Source organism: Varanus komodoensis, unplaced genomic scaffold (genome assembly GCF_004798865.1).
Source record: "Varanus komodoensis strain SLA01 unplaced genomic scaffold, ASM479886v1 scaffold15, whole genome shotgun sequence".
Taxonomy (NCBI): domain Eukaryota; kingdom Metazoa; phylum Chordata; class Lepidosauria; order Squamata; family Varanidae; genus Varanus; species Varanus komodoensis.
This window is the reverse complement of record NW_025335440.1, coordinates 3,847,535-3,868,325: the sequence shown is the minus strand read 5'-3', so window position 1 is coordinate 3,868,325 and position 20,791 is coordinate 3,847,535. Positions and strand designations below refer to the sequence as shown.

At 54.0% G+C, this 20,791-nt stretch overlaps 1 protein-coding gene across 3 annotated transcripts in view; it reads left to right on the top strand.

Moving 5' to 3' along the window:
• MAP7D1 (MAP7 domain containing 1) overlaps nt 1–20,791 on the top strand; it is a 66,344-nt gene that overhangs the window by 35,045 nt on the left and 10,508 nt on the right. The window contains exons 4-12 of one of the 3 annotated variants that reach the window (XM_044424939.1): nt 1,499–1,662; nt 3,680–3,794; nt 8,227–8,337; nt 12,637–12,759; nt 14,885–15,027; nt 15,618–15,739; nt 17,211–17,467; nt 17,642–17,807; nt 18,856–19,036. In XM_044424939.1, coding sequence (XP_044280874.1) covers nt 1,499–1,662; nt 3,680–3,794; nt 8,227–8,337; nt 12,637–12,759; nt 14,885–15,027; nt 15,618–15,739; nt 17,211–17,467; nt 17,642–17,807; nt 18,856–19,036 — 1,382 coding nt within the window. Of the gene's footprint in view, nt 1–1,498; nt 1,663–3,679; nt 3,795–8,226; nt 8,338–12,636; nt 12,760–14,881; nt 15,028–15,617; nt 15,740–17,210; nt 17,468–17,641; nt 17,808–18,855; nt 19,037–20,791 lie in introns of all 3 variants that reach the window. The other 2 variants (XM_044424938.1, XM_044424940.1) reach the window with 2 other exon arrangements.

The window sequence follows — 20,791 nt, the reverse complement described above, 5'->3', positions numbered from 1 at the left end:
CTGCACAGATGAACTTGAGCTGGCCAGCCTGTGTCTAGACGGTTCCCTGGTACTCCCTGGTACAAATGTCAGGGCCTGCTATGGCTGCCACTAGTGCAACCACTTCAAAAAAAAAGGGGGGGGGAGGAAAAGAGCGTTTGCTCTTTTGGTGGTCAGGCAGTGGCGGCCTCCAGTGCCTCCCTCGTTCCCCAGTTTATGCACCTGTCCGCAACCCAGAGAGAGTGCAGCCTGGGCAGGTGGGGGCCATCTCACCCAGCGCCTCTGCTCCCCTTGCTGGCTGAGGACTAGTGGAGCTGCTCGGCTTTAGGGCGGCCAGTTGTCCCCGCGCTGCCACTCCGCTCCGTCTGCCCCATGGGACGCTTTCAGGGAGGTGCTGGGCCAGGAGAAACGGCGGAAGGGCACCTTGCCCAGGGCTGGCCCAGGACCCGGTTGTGCCACCTGTGGGGCTGCTCCACGTGGAACGCTCCCTCCACACAGAAGGCTCTGTGGCAGGGCAGAATGCAGCCTGCCTGTCGCACTGACGTGCTCACCAAGTCTATCTGCATATGCCTGCGAGGGCACACCTGAGCTTATGGCTTGTTAACATCCCACAGTGCCCTGCTTTGTCACGTCCCCGAGGCATTGTGGGAAATGGACAGGCAGCACTCCCCATCCCCCTTGGGATGCTGCTGCTGGCTAACCTCCAGAGGGCTCTGCCTTCATAGGAGGGGGCCCAGAAGAACCAGCAGCTGCTTTGGAGCTGGATCCATCACAAACCCACTCCACTGCGGGCACTGCCCCCCAGGGCCACCTCCTGACCTCCTAGGGCCACCTCCTTGGGCACGATCAGACCACACTTCGTTGTGCACCTTTTCCCGTGCGGAGAGCTCTGCGTACCCATAACCTCCTCCTGCCCCCTTGGCCGCCCTGCTGGGCAGGTCCTCCTTGCTGCAAGGGGGGGGGGGGTTGGCCAAGAAGGTGCTCTTGCATCGGCGGCAGCAGCAGCAGCGGAAGCAGGGGCTCCGTGGATGGTGGCTCAGACTGGGCCCTTTATGTGCTTATGCGATGGCGTAGGAAATTTAGGGTGCGCCTGATTGGTGCTCTGCACCGGGCCGGGCCTGACCCTGGTGGCAAGTAGTGCTGAACAACCAGAGTGAGGTGCTTGCGCTGCAGCTCCCGAGAAGCTGGGCGGCCAGGCATCCTGGGTGGAGATGGCCAGGAAGGGCTGCATGAGGGCGCCTCCCCCATCTGCCGCTGCCCGGACAGCTGGGCTGCTGCTTGCCGCGGACCCTTGCCACAAGCGGCCAGGGCCGTTGCCTCGGGCGCACCGTCCCATCGTGCGTTCTTCTCCCTCTTCCTGAGGGACGTGTTCGGCACAGCGAAAGCCACACCGTCTCACTGTAACAGAATACGCCCCAGGGCAGGGGGCGGGTGTGTTCTCGGGCCGGCCGGCCGGCACTCCGGTGCTGTGTCCCATCTGTCTCTGTCTTTTTCTCCTCGCTCGTCTTCCGCGTGGCAGCCGCCAAGCGGGCTCTGTGGCTGGAGAAGGAGGAGAAGGCACGGGTGCTGCGGGAGAAGCAGCTGGAGGAGCGGCGGCGGCGACTGGAAGAGCAGCGGCTTCGTGCTGAGAAGCGCCGGGCTGCCCTGGAGGAGCGCCAGCGCCAGAAGCTGGAGAGGAACAAGGTTGGCTGCGGATGCCCAGCAGGCAGAGGGGGGTCCCTCTGCCACCCATGGGGTTTGCCCCGAAGCAGCTTGCAGTTTGGGGTGTGGCCTGGCAGGCCCCGGGCCAGGTCTGGTGCGCCTGGGGTCCCAGGACTGCCCCCAGGTTCACCCTTTTGCCCCAGCTGCCAACCTTGTGGCAATTTTCCCCATCTTCTAGTACTGGGGAATGTTGGGAGTTGTGGGATTTTTTTTTGACCTGAACAGAAAAGGATGGCACCTTGAAACGACAGTATTCGCCACGGTTCACCCTGAAGCCTTTGGCCACAGTCCCCAAGAGAATGTCTCTGGAACAGAGATCGCTCCCCAGACTGCAGTGGGTTCGGTTCCCTATCACCCTGCAGGGCAGCAAATGCCAGGCAGCAAGAAATAGAATCGCAGGAGGAAAGGGGATGGAGAGACTGGGGGTGGGGGGTCTGTGGTAGCTTTCCTGGAATATGCCGCCTGGTGCAGTGGTTGGAGAGTTGGACTTGGGACCCGAGAGGTCCATGTTCTAGTCCCCAGTCAAAGCTCACCAGGCGCCTTCGGGCCAGTCACATGCTCCCAGCCTAGTTGGCCTCCCAAGGTGGCTGTTGGAGGATCAAATGGAGCTGTCCAAGCCTCCTTGGCTTCCTCACAAGAGCAAAAGGGCAGGATAGAAATGCAATGTGATGATAATTGTATTTATCTGTTTGTTAAATACATAAACCACGTTTGCAAAAAAAATGCATAAGGCAACTGATACGGATTAAAAGTAGATTTAAAACTGAATCTTGGTTAGAGCACAACAGTTAAAATAAATAGTGGCAAAACAGTGTGACGTAGTGGTTAGAACGTTGGGCTGTGACTTAAGAGATCCATTTCTAGTCCCCATTTAACCATGATGTTCACTGACCCAGTCAGCCTAAGCTACCTCACAGGGTTGTTGTGAGGATAAAATAGAGGGGAGGGGGGTCATTACGCCACTTTGGGCTCCTTGAAGGAAAGGAAGGAAATAAATGTAAGAAGCAAGGTAGGAAAAAACATATAGTGCCTGCAGCCACTTAAAACCTTCTCCAGCATAAATGCAAAAGACCTCTCTGCATAATGGTATCTTTGTGTGCTGGCAGGAGGACGAGAAAAAGCGAGCCAACCTTGCCCCTCTCAGCAGAGAATTCCAGAGCCTGGTCCTTGGGTTCACAAAAGTGTTCCATTTGTCAAGATTCTAGGCCTGAGTGTTTTGGCGGAGTGCCCTTTCAAGATCTGGCTTCAGTTCTCGCTCTGTGGAGGCAAGGACATTCCAAGGAACGCTGGAGCTCCAGAGCAGAGCGCACTGTTTCCATGCAGGCAACTGCAGGAGGTCTATCCTTGGTACCTGCTCAGGGCTAGCAAAGACCCCTGCCTGAAGCGAGCATAGCAAATACCAGGCTGCCGGGACTGCGGGTCTGAGTCCACATCAAGCCACTTCCCATGTTTCAAGGTGATCTTTGCACTGGCAGTGGAGGAGTACTTACAGTTACTTAATTTTAATTAAAAAATAAATGACTACCAGGAATTGTTTCTTACTGAACAATGAAACTGTCTACAGTCCATGTGTTTCTCTCTCTGCTACTTATTGGTTATACGGGTGTCATTTTCTTACATGTTGCAGATCCTTTATATTTCCACCAGTAAGAGTTTTGTTTGTTCTTGTGGTTCAGCTGCAACGCTCACATTTTGCATGGAGAAGACCCTCCGCACTGCCAGTCAAAGGGCCAGGAAGCATCCAGGTCCCACGTACGGTGCTGCCTGACGCAGCTCTCGGGGCCAAGAAGTTTAGTGCCTCTCCATGTGTGGGCCCATTCCAGGTTTCTTAAGCCATCGGTTGCAAAGCAGGAGCAGGGTGTGCTCCTGCCTTCTGCTTTCAGCAAACAGCCTACACAGGCTCTGTGTGTCTGTGTGTGAAATGGCCCCCAGGTCGCCACTGCACGTGCACTGGCCATTGCGCCCTCCCTGACCCCTTCCGTTCTCCCTCCTTCCCCAGGAACGCTATGAAGCCGCCATCCAGCGCTCGGCAAAGAAAACCTGGGCCGAAATCCGGCAGCAACGGTGGTCGTGGGCCGGTGCTCTGCACCAGGGCTCCCCCGCTCACAAGGACGGTGAGTGGAGACATCTCGTGGCCTCTCTCTGGCTCAGCTCATGCGCACCGCGCCCGCGGGGGCGTGTCAGGCACATGCATGGTGGCCGGGACGAGCTTGGCGGTTGCACGCGTGGGGTATCGGGGCCTTGGTGCATTTGCACGTCTGGGCGAGGCTGCTCTCGCATGTGCCTGTCTTGGGGTGCGGGGGGCTCTCTGCACCCTGATTTGTAAATAGAGTTCAGCCATTCTTGCACCCTTGGCGGCTTCCTGACTCACCGTCGCGTATCAGGGCTTTGGGATGCTCTGCCGTTCTCCCTACTTTACCTGGAGCTTGGAGCCTCCCTGTCGGCTACCCTTGGCACATCAGATTTGCAAGAGGGCAGAGCGCTGTTGTGGGGGCTGCCCCAGTTCATGGGTGCAGCCGTGGAACGCGCAGGCAAGAAGCCCCCACGGGAGAGTGGCCTGGCCAAAGCGCTGGCGGGGCATGTGCGGCCGTTGCTTCAGAGGTGCTGGAACAACACGGATGCAGCCCAGAGGGTGGCGATGAACAGGCGGCTCCCGATGCAGCATTAGACGCTCGCCGCCGGTCCGGGGAAGTCGCCCAGCCGGCAAGGAACGAGGGTGGCTGCTGGCCTGGTTGCCTGTGCAGAGCAACACTGTGCGCTAGGCAACCACGCAAGCAGAAGTTGCTTCTTGGTGTCCTTCAGGCTGCAAATGGCTGTGTCACCAGGCTAGCAGGGTAGTAAAATCTTTTGTGGAGCAGTTACATGTTTGTTTTGCCTTTAATATTCTGAAGCCCTAAGCAGGCCAGGACATATTGCTGCTAACTGATCAGCAACAGTAACAGCAGCAGTATCAGCAGTATTTAGAGAGTTCAAATCTTCATATATATTTCCTTTTTGTAATCATTGCAAGAACTTTGTAAGGTAGCTCTGATTCCATAATTGCTACTAATATCCACCTTCTGAAGTAAGAAACTCTTGAGCACCAAATGTTGGGAAAAACTCAGACAGGGTTGTTGTCCTCCATGCCTTCTTGTTCTTGCATTCTTTCTTAGGTTGCTGTTTTACTCAGCGGGAGGGAGGGAGGGAGGGAGGTTTGTCCAAATGTGCCTAACCTGTATCTGTTTAATTGGGAATAGGTCCCACTGGACTCAGCAGTGCTCACTTTTGAGTAGACATATGTACACAGCTACACTATGAGAGCCAGTGTGGTGCAGCGGTTAAGAGCCTGGGACTGGGACTCAGGCGATGGGGGTGCTAGTCCCTGCTTGGTCATGGGGCCAGCTGGGAGACTTTGGGCCACTCTTAGCCCGAGCTGCCTCACAGGGTTGTTGTGGGAATACGATCAAGAGCAGCAGCAGGAAACCTATGTAAGCTCCTTTGAGTTCTTTGCAAGGAAAAAGTGGGATATAAATCTAACAAAATACATAATAAGTGCTGTGAGCAAGTTCAAAGCAGCCTTCTCTCCTGCGCAGGACCAGAGGCCTTCCCTTGGTCCTAGGAAAAAACGTGGGGCTTCTCTTGTTTGAATCCTTTCGTGGGCATCATCCCCACCTCAGGAACGGCCCCGTATCACCTGCACCCTCCTGATTTCGAGAAAACATCTTTTCAACCCTGTAGTATTTTCATTGGCATTTGATGGTCTATGACGTTCTTGGGGCAGTTAAGTATTTCTAGATAAATGAGGGGTGTTCAATTGCTCTTCGTTGTTTTTTATAGTTTGGCATCACAGAATATTTAGCGCTTTATTAGCTGCATGGAAATGAAGGCTGGGTGTCTCGCTTCTGCAAATCTGACAAGATAGGTATGGGGAGGGGCTCTTTCCCAAGGCCCAGATGGGTAGCAGTTAACCAGTGCGTAAGTAAAGCAGTGCTGGAAAGTGTCTCTGCGCTTGTTCTAGGCCAGCTCCTGTGCCGGGTCTTTGCCGCTTGTTAGTGCGCGTTGCGGCCAGCTACGCGGGGATTCAAACCCAGGTCTGCTCTGCTTTGAGGTCACACGTGCGCCCGCTCCCACTGGTCCCTAGAGAGCTCCCCTGGGCAGCTCAGCTGCTCGGTTGGCCATGGTCACGATCACCGCCAGAGTTCCCCAACCTGCTGCCCTCCCCACGTGATCTGCAAGCCACCGCATCCCCAGTCCTTTCATCCTCATCGCCTCCATTGGCCTTCTCCCCCCACCCCAAGAAACACCTTAACATTCCTTATCTGCAGCATTTAACCATACGCTTAACTTGTGTCTGTGTGTGAGAGATGGATAAAACTTTATTACGGTCAAAGACTAGCTCGATTCAAATTAACACAAATATTTTTTTTTTAAAAGAAGAAAATACAGTAAAAGTTATCTGACATAAGACCCCAGTCAGATCAGTAGATACTCCAACGCAATATACATACTGCCACTGTAGTTCATATCAGTCCTCTTGAGTGAGTGGCATTCCCACTAGTCTTTCGGCCAGCTAGGTAGGACCACCCTCCCCCGGGATCCTTCTTCGGACGCCCATTGCGGCTGTGAAGAATTTAGCGACACTGCATGTTAATGTCGGGTTAGTGTCGTACAGGTTGCTGTCAGACAGCAGACGGACAGGATCCGTATGGCCCGGGAAGCGACTCGCCAGTGGGGGAAATGAGTTCGGCACAAACATCCCCACAGAATGTGCACCGCATCACTTGCGGGTTGCGTGGCCTTCCAGGCATTTGGGAACGGGAGTGGGGTGGAGGTGGATTGTGTCCTCTGCAGTCCTCTTGTGCTAGGAGGGGAACGTGAACTACACATCCTTGCCTGTGGGATGCGGTGGCTGCAAGCTGCGGCCCTCCACATGAGCAACACCCCGGAAGTGACCCGCTCCCCCAGTGAGATTCCACTCTTGTATTCCTCTTCCCTCTGTGTGACCTTACCAGGCCAACGAGGAGGGTCTTGTGATTCCCGGGAGCAAGGGACAATCATGCCACTGCATAGCTGGCTCACCTCGATTTGTATCAAATAACATTTTAGAGTCGAACAGTCCTTGACACAAACTGACTGCCAAAATGTGTAATAAAATACATGATCTAATGCGGTATCCGCACACAGACCTCGTTCTCAGAAACCACTCAACTATTCTGAAATAGTTGAAAGTTGGCTTGTTTGTTAACCAGCTACAGGCCACGAGTAGAAACCACATTTGTTTTCACATCTCAATCTGGCTTATTTAAACCACGACTGCCATTTCAGGGCAATTCCATTTCCCTTCATGGCATTGTGAAAGATTGCTTTGGTGTTACGATGCTCACTCGCATGGCCGCAGCACTGGGATAGCGATAGGAACAGTGGAGAGCGGGGCATGAGCGTTGGTTGCCTGGGAAAAGGAGATGGGCTGGGTGCCAAGGTGCATCATGGGCTATAGTGTCAGGAGTCAGCAGTCACTGCTGGATCACTCCTGGTTTCTGGGGAGCCATCCAAGAGCCACGGTTGCTGGGAAACAAGCAACCCAAGAGGCAGTGTGGTGCAGTGGTTTGGGTCCTGGACTGGGACTCAGGAGATCCAGGTTCTGGTCCCCACTCAGCCTGGAAGCTCAGTGGGGACCCTGGGCCAGTCGCAATCCCACAGCCTAACCTATCTCACAGGGTTGTTGTGAGGCAAAAATGGAAAAGGGGTTCGTGTAAGATGCATCTTGGGTTCTATGCAAGAGGGAGAAAGGCAAGATAGAAATATAATGTAATACTTCAGGCACAATGCATATATGGAGGAATTGTCTTTCAAGTGCTTTGCCTACCTGTCCATTCTTGAACCTGGCTGCTGCTACCCGGGAATTAAGAGACCCCACCATGGAGCTAAAACATCTCACAGTCCTTGTTGTTTTCAACTCAAGCCGGTTGTGTGTGAGCTGTTTTTGTGGGGGAGTGTCTGTTCCTGTCTTGTGGCTTGGCTTCTACCTTGAATTCTCCCCAGTCGTGTAATTCGCTCCTGCCTGCTTCCCTTGAGCGGATATGCAGAACCCCCAGCCGTGCCGACTGTTTAATGCATGCTTCCATGCACGAGACTCCCCCCCCCCCCACCCCCAGCGTGGCAGGACCCACCTCCAAGGAAGCTGCAGCATCAGTCTGTCTCCACGAACAACCAGCTGCTGCAGTTTCGCAGCATCCCGAGTGGCTCCTTCCTTGGGTGCTCAGTTCCCTGCTGCTGCAGGGAAGCAGAGGGAGGGCCATGCCCCGCTTTGTACCTGCACGCGGCATGATGTGGCAAGGCCACGGGCCAGTAGCTTTCTCGGAGAGCCACCTGCTGCGCCCGCCTGCTTCCCGCCAGGCTCGGTCGGCGTGTGAACAGCTGCGCAGCTTTGGGGCGCTGCTGTCGTGCGTTGGGCCTGCTCCGGCCACTGCCCGACGGCGCCTCCCCTGCTCCGCCCACTGCATGCTCACGTCTCCGCAAGACCTGCCCCACCGCCCTTAACGCCCGTGTGTCTTTTCCCTCTCATAGGTGCGAGCAGGTGCTCCCTCTCTGCCGTAAATCTCCCCAAACATGTGGACTCTATAATCAACAAGCGCCTCTCCAAATCTTCTGCCACCCTCTGGAACTCGCCCAGTAGAAGTAAGAGACCCCGGGGATGAGGGGAATTAGGGGCGGTACTGATGTGCAACCTGTATCCCTTCCTATCCCAAAGGCTGAGGGTGAGATTTTCAAAGATCCACATAACGCCATACAGTTCCAGTTCACACAAGCAGAAATTGGGGTACAGCACAGAGTTCTCCATTGCAAAGGTCTCAGCTGTATTTTTTTAAATCAAGTTTCTAGTCCTCATGGCTGCCCAAGGGAACCCTAAAGATTTATATAAAATGGGTGGTGAAATCTCACTGGGGCTCAATCAGATTTCCTGTGTCTGAGGCTCCTTGCCCCTCCCTGTAATGAGCAGAAACACAAGTACCAGCACATTTGCATATGCACACGTTGGCAAGTCCAGTTTCTCTTCACATGAAATCCGGTGCTGGCGCTGATCACCCGGGAAGGCAGAGGGCTTATTCCCTTGTCGGAGGTCTTCAGGCAGAGGTGGGCCAGCTGCTTTGTGGATCCAGCTGTGGATCACCTGCATCGAGCAGGGACTGGCCATGCCGGCCTGCAAAGCTCCTGTCCCGTCACTGCTCTGATTCCGAGAAAGCAGCCTGTACTGGTAAATTAATGCTCCTGATGTCGCTGAATTCAGCTTCCTTGAAAGCTAAGGGCTAAGAAAGCTGTCGGCACATCACAACCATTTGCGGAACCTCACAGAGACAAGCGAGGCAGCCTCCCCTCTCGCTGCCATTTTTTTTTTTTTCCTCAAACCAGTTTTGCGAGGGGAAAATTTTGCCGGGAAATCCACAGCAGCCCTGCAAGGCTGTTGCCTCAGCCCAACTTTCAGTATTAACATTCAGACCATGTTGCAAGCTTGATGCGAAGAACTGCACCTTGTCCTGATCCCCAACTCGCAATATGAAGCCTGTTCTACATTGCAGGGCTGTTAATGGACAGCGCTTTTCAGCTGTGTCCTTGCCATGTTACTTGTTCAGCTTCTTTTCCTTATGATGGGACTTTTATTTTTCCTTTTGGTCCTTGCCCGTCTCTTGGGTTTGACGGCTGCCCAGATGGGCCCAGGCAAGCTTTATGTGTTTGCTGCAGCATATTTGTGCTCTCCTTTTGTGTGTGAAATGTTCAGTCTCACTAACACGTTTTAAAATCACAAGGTATTTAGGACGAGTATTGAAGTAATTGAAAACGAGCAGACAAATCAGAATGGAAGTGCTTGTGATGAACTGGGTATCACGGCAGAATTTGAATGCAAGACTCAGCTGAAAAACAAGGCAGAAGTTTAAACTGCAAACATCTCTGGGAGGGAGGGCAGAGGATGCCACAATCTTGGTGCCATGTGGTGGAGGGGCATTTCTCCCCCTAGTATTGTGGAGGCCGGAGACACACACATGGAGTGAAATCTGGGGAGAACTTGCTGTAGCTTCTGTTCCTGTCATGACTGCCTTTACACTGAGTTAGATACTATTTTTTTCAAGTATGGTTCCTTAGCTGAAGGGCTTTCATCTCACTCCTGAGGGTTCCCAGAGGGGCTGATGTATGTATAACCAATTTTTAAAAAAACAAAACCAGAGTCTCTGTTTACAGGCTTAGAGTTGAAAAGGGCATGGCATAAAAAGGAGGGAAGGGGGGAGAAGGAAGGGGTCTTTCGCCAGGGCTGGTGCCACATGGCCACTGCCCGCCTCCTCTCCTCCTGCTGCATGCAGCTGTAGGGACAGTCGGCGGGGACAGGGAAGAAAGGGGCCTGCCGGAAAGAGACTGTCCGCAAGGTTGTGTCCTCAACAGCCCCCCACAGTGAGACAGTCAGTACATGGTTCCCTAACTGCCTCCCTGTACCCTCATCCAGAGCTGGAGCTCGCCAGTCGGTTCCCCAGGCTGTAGGGTACTGTGGCACGAAGTAACATTTTCAGACAGGTAGGCTGAGGAGATCTGAAAGGTGACTGTGGGGGAGAAAGACGGCTGGGCAGAATAGTTCAGGCTTGTGTGGTGCATTGAGCCACACACACACACGCACAGAGTCACACACCAGGTCAAGAACAAGTGCAGCACTTGTTCTGCCTCTGGGGCTGGACCACCACCATCTGTGCATTTATAGGGCGCTGCTGGTGCGCTCAGAATGGTTCACGTACGCCATCCTCACGACAAGTGGGCGAGGCAGGTCCCCGTGGGCTGGGCTGAGGCTGAGATCATGGCTTGGCTGCCGACGCTGGGCCAGTTCGTGGCCAGGAAGAGACCAAGCAAGTCTTCCAGGTCACAGTTCAGGTTTTTAACCACTGAGGAAGGCTTGGGCGGGCCAGTTGCCGCGTCTCTGCTGTCGCTGTGCGTGGGTTGGCGTGTTCACCGTCGGCACTGTGCTGGAGGGCGATGCGGAGGTCAGGCAGGGGGCAGGTGCTCAGCACTCTCCAGGTGCAGCTTTCCTTGAACAAGACGCGTAAGAAGAAACGGCGTTCTAATGCACCAGCACGGTGAGATATTTAACACCCGTGGTTTCGACTGCCAATGACCCTTGCAGCTGAAGGCTGCTTTCCCCAACCTGAAGTCTGCTGGGTGTGCCAGGTGAGACCGTGCTTGCTGGGAATGATGGGAGATGTAGGCCTCACAGCACCGGATTGGGGAAAGCTGCTCCAAGATCTAAGGAGATGGTTGGGGTTTTGTGCAGGCATCTGTGTATGTATTTCGAACTGAGCTCTTCTGCCCCGAGGAATTGTACCTGGAAGGAGCAGTAGGCGAAGCCAGGAACCTTCTCCGTGAAAATCAAGTGAACGTGAGCCTCGCCACAGCGTCCTCCACAGAAGCCTGTCCCCTTACACAAGCACATGTGTGCACGCACATGCAAGTATGCACACACGCACGTGCCCCCGCCCCCGTCTTTCCATTGCTCTGAGCTGGAATTCCAAGCACTGACGACTGAAAGCAACACTCAACCAGTGCCAGGACCTACGACTCCAGATTCTCCCCTGCTCAAGCTCTCTCCGCCACTGAGGATAGTGTTTCCGCTTCTAGGTGTTTTGTTTCCTCGTTGCTTAGCGATGATTAAAAATACCCAAGGAATCCAAACAAGAAGCCGGAAGGAGCAAAGGGAACGGCGGAGCAAGGAGCGCCTGCTGCGTGTGTCACCGGCCTCTGCAGGATGGTTCATGGATGTGGAACTGGGTGGAGAATTAGCTGCCTCCCCGCCACATATGCGTAGAGAAATGTTTTCGCTCTGGAGAAGAGAAATATCCCCCTCACGCCTGAGGAAAAGTATTTGGTTTCTACATAGCCACTTTTTAATGAATGAATATAATTACTCAAAGTGGCAATATGGGTGCATTCATTCTTAGCATGTGCCAGTCTCCCTACTCCAAGCCCTCTCCCCACCCAAATTTCCCTGATTCTGAATTGTGATTGGGAAATCAAGTTTATCTAATTCAGCATAATTGCTGCTTAACTCAAGTTATACTGGGATTGGAACAAGGAGCAATACATAAGGACCTCCGATGAAATTGCAATCTGCTATCCTAGAAAATACCATTTCTGCAACATGAGGAGAGAGCATGTCCATGTGTGCACTTAATTGTGACCATGCAGAACAATGTGCTATTTCTGGAAGGTACTTGTTGCTCTGGCACATTTTCCAAGAAAAGCGGATGTCCCTTTTCGGGGAGCTTCTGGCCATGCAAAGCTACAAGCTTTTTGCTGCTCTCCAATTTGGCATGACAGGCAGTCAGACCTGTCTACTCTGGTTCTGGGTTCTGACCCTACACCAAAGGCTTTTCATGGACTGATGGGCTAAAATTCTACCCACTGGGGTAGCTTTTAAGATTGTCTACTGTGCCCCAAAAGTTGCTTTGCTGTGTAGCTAACCACAGAGGCCTTTCTGGGTGTGTCTAGGCAAGGCTTTTTGGGAGCCATTGCCCTGTCTCATTCTCTGAATTTTATGAATGGTCCAGGTGGTGGCATCTTCCGTTTGTAGCCTTGCTTCATCACCCCTTCGCCCATCTTTTTTTAACCATGGAAAATGCACTAAATTGGAAATGGTGGCATCTACAAGACCTTTGGATGGTCAGCACTGAAGCCCTCCACCTGGAAGCACTGCAAATCTCCAGGAGTCGCAAGGGAATTGGGGCCACTGTTCTGGGAAGGCTGAAGGACTTGCTGTCCAGCCTACTTGCCTTTGAGGAAATGTGGCTTGGCTTCCCTCTTCGGAAGGCAGTGAGGGGCAAACGCTCCGGCAGTGTTGAAAATCTCTGCAGCCGGTGGCAAGAGGGCTGGTTAGAGATGAGCCTGGGCGCTGCCATTCTTGACCTGACCAGAATCGTGTGTGTTTGTCTTTCGTTCCATTTTCAGATCGCAGCCTACAGCTCAGCCCTTGGGAGAGCAGCATCGTGGACCGGCTCATGACGCCAACACTGTCCTTTTTGGCACGCAGCCGGAGTGCTGTGACGCTTGTCGGCAATGGCAAGGAACAGGGTCAGTGCATGAAGGGGCTGAGATGCTGAAAGGACAGAGGCCCCTGTGGTTGGCTCATCTGTGGGTTGTGTCATTTGTCATTCAAACCCAGACATGTTGGGTTCTTTGTGGGCTAAGCAACCCCGAGGTAACCCATGATTTGTTCTTAGGGTGGCTTTGGATTATTTGATGTCTAGGTTTGGATGTCATGCTAGCAACCTACAAACAGGGTGTTCATCGGCTGCTTTGCAACCCATCAGCCACCCCTGGTGAATTGTGGGTATCCCGTTCTTTCAACCCCAAGGACCTGGCCTTGCCAAGGTTCCTTTCCAGAGTCAACAATACTTAGGAATAAAACCACCTGTGGGGATGGTGGTATGCCATTTATTGAATGCATGCAGGGATGAAATACGGTTGCAGGTGATCAGTAAACCAGCCAAAGGAAAGCTTACAAGCCTGGCCCCTTTAGTTATACGTTTTCAGGCTCGTGGAGGGTGTCATCAGGTGTTGTTCCTCATGTTTCCACGTGGAAAGCCCGGCAGCAGGGCAACTTCCTGGATGTTGTGCCATTTCTCTCCCTCTGTTTTAGAGACTGTCAGTGCAGGAGACGAGGGAGGTGGGTGAGAGGAGGCCCGGCTGCCCCAGCTGACATTTTGACATCCTCGTCTTGAGCTCAAGATGAGGAACTTGCCACGGCTGCTCACTGTTGACCATGCCCCTTTCTTGAAGGCCCACGGGTCGTTCGGGGATCTGTCTGTGGCCGCACTGAATGCCCCTGCTCGTCACAGTGCCTTTAGTTACCCATCCCAGAATTTTGTGCTGTGAGCCGCCCCGAGGCTTCGGCAAGGGGCGGCATAGAAATGTTTTAATAAATAAATAATAAATGCCCACTGACATGTGAGCAGCCCCACCTGGGGGATTTGAACCCAGGGCTCCTGTGCCCCCACCCAGCCCTCTGTCCGTTCCTTGCCCTGCTGCTGCCGCGGCACCTTCAGAGCCCCCTTCCTTCTGGCCACCCTGCTGCCCCTTTGACCAGTCTAGAAAAGACGGACTGCCTTCACTATCACCCATTTGAGCATTTGTGTGATAGAGTGTGAACACTTCACCTTCCCCAGGCTCTCGTTTATTTTAAAAACTCATCCTCGACTTGCCCATTTTTTTCAAAGATGTCCTCAGGGTGGCATTTGATGTAAACAATTAAATGTACATGCAGTTTTTAAAGCATGAGGTGATGGAAGAGAGTAGCACTCGGAGCAAAATGGGCTGCATGCGTTTGCCTCTTTGTTCATTCCTAATGGGATGTGCAGCATCATACGCCCCAGCTCCCAGCACATGCCCCGCCCGGCCCCCTTCTCTCCCCTTTTAATGAGCACATTTTCTTCCTGGCAGCCGGGACTGCTTCTGAGCAAGGTGAGGGCTTCCGGGTGCTGGCTGTCTTTGGTGCCCCCTGCCCCCCCCCCACCTTGAACGCTGTTGCGAGCAGAGCCAGCAGGAGCCCAGGGTTGGACAGGGATGGCCCAGGAGGCCCCTTCTGACTCGCTCTGCTTCTGTGTCATTGGTGCCAGCTGCTCTTTCCTCGCAACTGGCCACAGTTCCCACGGCTGCCGCTTTGGGGCCATTTTCGCAGCAGTTTTGCGGAAGGGCCTCCTCCTGGTTTATCCCCTTGTGGCCCAGCCTTTCCATGCAGTCGCCTCTCAAGGCAGCTCCCCAGCCCTGCACTTCCTCGATCAAAGAGGAACAAAACGAAAAGGTCTTCGCCTGGTTCGTAAGCACATCATAAAATTACGTGAAAACACTGGAGAGGGAAACAGAAACTGAACCGATTGTGCAAGAGATCCGTTAGTTTTGTTTTCTTGTGTTGTGCGAGTGGTTTCGTAAGGCTCGTCGTTGGGAGCAGAGTCATTGGCATTGGACCTGCTGGGTTGCATTCCCAGTCTTAAGTTTTGGCCTTGGCTCTGGCAGGCGATGGAAAGGGGAAAAACAGCATTTGAAGAAGCAAACCAGGGAGGAGGAGGAGGAGAGCCATGGCAGAAACCTGTGGGGGAGCTTGAGTGTAGCATTGGAAAGCCCTGAGCCTCTGTGTTTCCGATACGCCAAGCTCTCCAGAGGGCTGCTGACCACCCCGTTTCGGTTGCCTCCGCAGCAGTTCCTGTGTGCCCCCGCTCAGCCTCTGCCAGCCCCCTCAGCCCCTGCAACAGCCAGCGTCCGCATCACCGGTGCTCAGAGCGACGGCGGCCAACAACCAGCAGCCCCGACGTGATGCCCCGGCGCAAGGCTGAGGCCTCCCCTGTAAGTGATGGTGCTTTCCGTGTTCCCACTGCAGACTTACATTTGCACCCGTGCGCAGCCTCCTCTGCATGGTGTCCGGAGGTTGGGGCTGCACGGCTTGTTCTTCCGGTGCTTCTCCCCCGTCTGTCTCTTCCCCCTGTCCCCCACCCTTTCTTGCAAAGCACTCGGGGCCTGCAAAAGCAGATTTATCCAAAGATGCATGGGAAGGCTGTCCGTTCTCCCGGCTGCAATGTGCTCTCCACCTCCAGAGCTGCCAGGACAAGGCTAACTGGAATTCCGTGCTCTTTGGATCTGCCCAGCTTCCTGCCCTCCCAGACTGGTTCCCACTCTGTTCACTGTGGGTGAAATTTCCTGATGGGCTGTCCGTTGTTTTAGCTGTTTGCACTTTTGCTTTTAAATTTTGAAATGATTTCATGGTATTTATTGTACTGTCCTTAAGAACTGTTGTGAACCACCCAGGGAGTGTCAGCTGCTGGACAGTATAGAAATGAAACAATTCGTAATCACGATTCTGTTCTCCTGCGTAAACCTGTGTGTGTCTGAGTGGTGTGCCTTCCTCTCGCCCTTGCCAATCCACCCCACGTGCACAGAAAAAGAAAGAGAAGAAGGAAAAGGACTGGGAAAACGCTCAGGAGAAGAGCGCCCTCGCCCTGCGCAAGCGCCAGTCCATGCCTCCGGGGCAGCCTCGCAAGCTGCGCACACCTGAGAGCAGGTAGCGGTCCAGGGGCTGGCGGTGGGGCAGTGTTCTTGTTTGTCAGTCCTTCCGCTCCATGGAGGTGCGGTGGATGGCACTTCAGCTCTGGACATTCATCTTTGCGCTGCTGCTGTTTTCTGCCGGTCCTCGGGGCTAATATTGTGAGAGGCCAGTGGTGAGACAGGCAGCATAGAAAGACTTTGAATGAATGAATAAATAAATAATTCTGAGGGGTTGCATGCTGGGGGAAGTGGGATTGCTCAGAGGTTTGTGCTGGGTGGGTCTTTTCCCAGGAATCTTGTCGTTGGGCTACAGCCTACGGATTAAGATGTGGTCCCATATGTTCAGACAGCAGAAAAGACCGGCAACTCCCAGGGTGCCTTAGGCTGTTTTTGTTGATATGCATGACTTGTGTCCCAAGAATATTTTTGGACTCCACTAAAGGACTGCCTAAGATGATGCAGAGCAAGCCTGCTCCATCTGCCTGGTTATCCTCTTGGAGTCCCAGTGACTAACCATTTCTGTGTGTTCAGTAGCAGAAAACCACGTAACTGTTAAAATTTAGTTCTCTAACTTTGCACGCCTGGCTATTCCACACCTCCACACACGCCATTAAGTAGACCACAAGAGTCTCCAGAGTATCTCCACGTGTTGTACCAGAGGACTGCATTCACACATGATAACTCACACTCCAGGGCTGAGTTTGGGCTGGCTGAGGGTTGCCACTGAAATGTGTGTTGTGGGCCTGTGAAGTGAGTTCTCGTTTTGCCTGAACCCAGTCAAGCATCCAAGCCATGGTGAACTGCTCAGAGTTCGCCTTGGGTTCTCCTCATGGGTGGTTTGTGGTTAACAAGTGTTGCCCAGCTGGGTTCAGACAGCACAAAACCATGGTAGAATAGTGTGTCTGAGCATGCCTTTGTACTCCAGGCCCATCATGAGAAGGCAAGATTCACTGGAGAAGACAATCATAGATTGTAGAACCTTACAGTTGCAAGGGGCCTAGCAGCCCATCGAGCCCAACTGCCTGCTCAATGCAGGACTCAAGTCCCCCATCCAGATTTCAGCCCAGCCCGACCCTGCTTAGCTTCCAGGATTAACAAGAGGAAGACCGCATATGAGATGGATTGACTCCGTAAAGTTTATACGAGTTTACAAGAGCTGAGCAGGGCTGCCAAGGGCAGGACAATTCATAAGGTCACCATAGCCTAGGGATGACCCGATGGCTCATAACAGCAGAGCAGAGTTCCATCATCATGTGAACACAAAACAGATGAATGGAACTTGGATGCAGTGTTTCCAGAGCAGGAGTGCAACAACAAGCCATCCTCAGCCCTGGAATGTGAGTTCTCCTGTGGTCTGAATGGAATCCTCAAGCTTGAATCCCACAGCCCAGGGGCTGGGACAGAGGCCAGGTCAGGGCAGCCCGCCTGCACGGCCCAGCCATGTTTCCACTGTCAGCTCACTCCCCCGCGTGCTTCTCTCCGAACAGCCCAAGCCCCAAGCCGAGGCCCGCCTCTCCTGCAGTCGTCAAGCAGCGCCCAGCCTCGCCGGGCACGGGCCCGGGCTCTCCCCATCGGCCAGGCCTGGCACGCAGCGCCCAGTCCTCACCCAAGGTGCGGCCCCGCCGGGAGCACGAAGGCCAGCCCAAGGTCCGGGAGCGCAAGGACGAGCCGAAGGAGCGGGGAAGAGCCTCCCCAGCCCCGAGCGAGCTGCACAAGGCCTCGGGGGGCAGCGACCCAGTGCCAGGTGGGGCCCACGAGCTGGCACGGTGGGCGGCCCCATCCTGGGGCATGGCACCAGACGGGCTGCGAGGCGGCTGCTTGGGGGCAGCAAGGCCCGACTCTGTGATGCACGGGGGCCAAAGGGAGGCCCCCATGCCCCGCAGCTCCCTCTAACCCTGGCCTGTTGGGGGTTCTGCAGATGCCGCCACCACCACCTCAGCTGCTGCAAGCTCCATGGCGGCCGCGCCTCCCACAACACCCAGCAAGCCCATGGCGGGCACCACTGATCGAGAGGAAGCTGCCCGGCTGCTGGCCGAGAAACGGCGTCAGGCGCGTGAGCAGCGGGAACGAGAGGAGCAAGAGCGGTGAGTTCTGGGGACACGTGTCGAGGCGTGTCTTCTAAGCAGGGCAAGTTTCTAGGCCTTATGGCATTTGTGTGGGGTGAGAGTGAGAAGCCATCACTGGCCCTTGGGGAAACCATAGGATACGACAGACTCATAACATCCCAGTGACCGGTTTATGGCCCTTTCTCCTGCGACCAGTACTTTGTTGGGATGTTACCCCCACGGTCCCGCCAGTTCCAGCCCCTGTACCATTTCCTTTTCCTCCAGGTTCCTGTTGAAAGATTTCAGGTTCCTTGGGGCAAAGGTGGTTGTATGTAACATGCTTAGGGGAATTAGGGGATGTAAACAGCCTGATTTGACTGTAAAACATGGGCTTCCTTGGCATCCCATTGGTTGTTTTTCCACGGAAGAGCTGGGTTCCACTTGATCGCATGCCCCCCACCCCGCTAGCTGGGGTGGCAGCTCCTACTTTCGCCCTTAGGGGTTTATTGCATGAATTTGTTTTCAGGCTCCAGAATGCAGGCAACGGTGACAAAGCCTTGCACTGGGGCATGTTGAGAGTGCTATTTTCTTGTCATTGTGTAGCCACAAAACCCGCCCTCTGGAATTAGGGTGAAGTGAGTCTGGCTTCCATGTGGCAGGTGGCAACCTAAAATTGAGTAAAATGCCTTGCTAAATTGAACGCATTCCTTCGCTCTCCCTACCACCTTTTCCCCTATATATTTAGTTTATATATATTTAATTCATTCATTAATGGCATTTTCTGTCACTTGTTCAGGCCGAAAATGTCCCATAAGTCATTCCTGTTCTTGTCTAAACACACACAGGACTGCAGCTTTCTGCATTTAGAGTCCTTTACTTCATGCTTCACTCTGCCAAAAAAAGCCTGCAGGAGCAGGTTACAATCAGTTCACAAATAGGACAGGATCTACCTGCCGGCTTCCACTCTGCAAAAGACACCACGCACAAGGAAAGAGGGGTGAGGAGGGCAGAGGAATCCTTTCTCATCCTTGAGGTAGGCAGCTGGGCCCGACCAACCTGTGAGACAGTGTCGTTTGGTACCCGGCAGGCACCTGGCAGAGGAGCAGGCCCAGCGAGAAGCCAAAGAGCGGCTGCAGCAGCAGGCCGAGCAGGCCAGGCTGGAGGAGGAGCGGCAGCGGCGGCAGGAGGAGCTCGCCCTGCAGGAGGAGCGCGAGGCCCAGGAGCGGGCCCGGGCAGAGCAGGAGCAGCAGGAGCGGCTGCAGAAGCAGGTGTGGGGTGTTCGGCTGCCGGTGGAGGGAACGGAGCGCGGCGAGAAAGCGTGTGGCCCGGGACTGGGATCCTGCCCGGCGGTTACATCCAGCTCGGCACCCACAGCACGTTTCTGTCGAGGGCTGCATTGCCTTGTGGGGCCACCCTGGCGCTGAGCAGAGCCAAGCGTGTTGGCCCGACCCTTTCTCTTTCCTGCCCTTTCCCAGCTGGCTCCAGGCAGAGCAACTGAGCATATGCAGAAGGCTTGTGGAATTTGGTGAGGGGCCACAGGTTGCCCACAGCTGCACAGGATCAAATTCCGTAGGGCACAGAACACTCAGGTCAAGTTGCGGCAACCCAGATTCAGGCTGGACAGCAGGAAAAGCTTCCTCGCAGTCAGAGCAATACGACGGCGGCACCAGCTGCCTGGAGAGGTGGGGGGCTCTCCCACACTGGAGACCTTCAGAAAGAAACTGGACAGCCCTCTGAGTGGGATGATGTGACTTGGTGTCCTGCAACAGCAGGAGGTTGGACCCAGGGGTCTCCATGGCCCCTTCCAACTCTGCTCTTCTATGATTCTGTGACAAGCAGGCATGGCTGGGTTTGCTTGCTCAGGGTTCTGCTTTTCACTGCCTGTGTGGGACCACAGGCAACAGTGCAGGGCTGGCGTGCTTTTGCTGGGAGGGGCTTCATAGAAACAGAGAAACCAAGTGAGTCAGAAGGAGCCTCCCAGCCCATCCAGTCTGACCCTCAGCTCTGCTCATGTGCTCCCCGACATGTGGTTGCCCAGTCCTTCCTTGAACACCCTCACTGATGGGGCCTTCCCCACCTCCCTTGGAAGCCCGTTCCATGCCCTAGGGGTCCTAGCCATCAGGAAGTACTTCCCGATATCCAACCTGAAGCCTGGTTCCTTGAGCTTTGCCCCGTTGGAATTTGCCCTGCTCTCCACTGCAGGGAAGAACAGGTCCTGGCCCTCCTCCATATGATACCCCTCACATGCCTGTCTGTCGCCAACAGATCCCCTCGGAGTCTCCTCTGCTCCAGCCTGAAAAGACCCAGTTCCCTCAGTCTCTCATACGGCATCCCTCCCAACCCAGCAACCGTTCTGGTGAGCCTGTGCTGAATCGATTCTAGCCCAGCTTGTCTCCTGCAATGTGGAGCCAGAACTGGATGCAGGACTCCAGTTACAGGCGCACCAGAGTCGTGCAGAGCCGTCCCAACACCTCCCTTTATGGTCACCGCATGCCTTCGGCTTGCATTACTGGTCTGGCTGGAAGACCACAGTCCTGTGCTGGAAACCAGTCATGCTTCTTCCACTGGAATGAGCAAACCCGAACCCTGGGTTGCTGCTGTTGTGAGGATAAAGGGATAAATTGCCTTGGGTTCCTTGCAGGGAAACAGGTGGGATAAATATTTAATGGGTGCAATTGTGGGTTGCATTGTGATGATCTTCACTTTTAAACTAAATTAAGCGTGGCGGTAAATTAAGATGAAACTCCCCTCCCAAAAGGAGGAATTAAAATTTCCATAAGATTTTAAATGTGGTTGGAATGAAGGAAAAAAGAGCCACTGATTGGCAGGTGTGCCCACAAATAGGTGTATTAATTTCACCCTTAGTTCTGACCCAGTTACAAAGATAGGTACCGTGTTGTGTGTTTTAAAAAGCATCAGGAATAGAAATGGACCTTTCCTTTAATAGTCCCTGAGCCACTGCTCCCTGGATAGCTCTTGCCTTAGAAAGCTGGATCTGTTTGGTGGTGCTTTCTTTTCCTCTT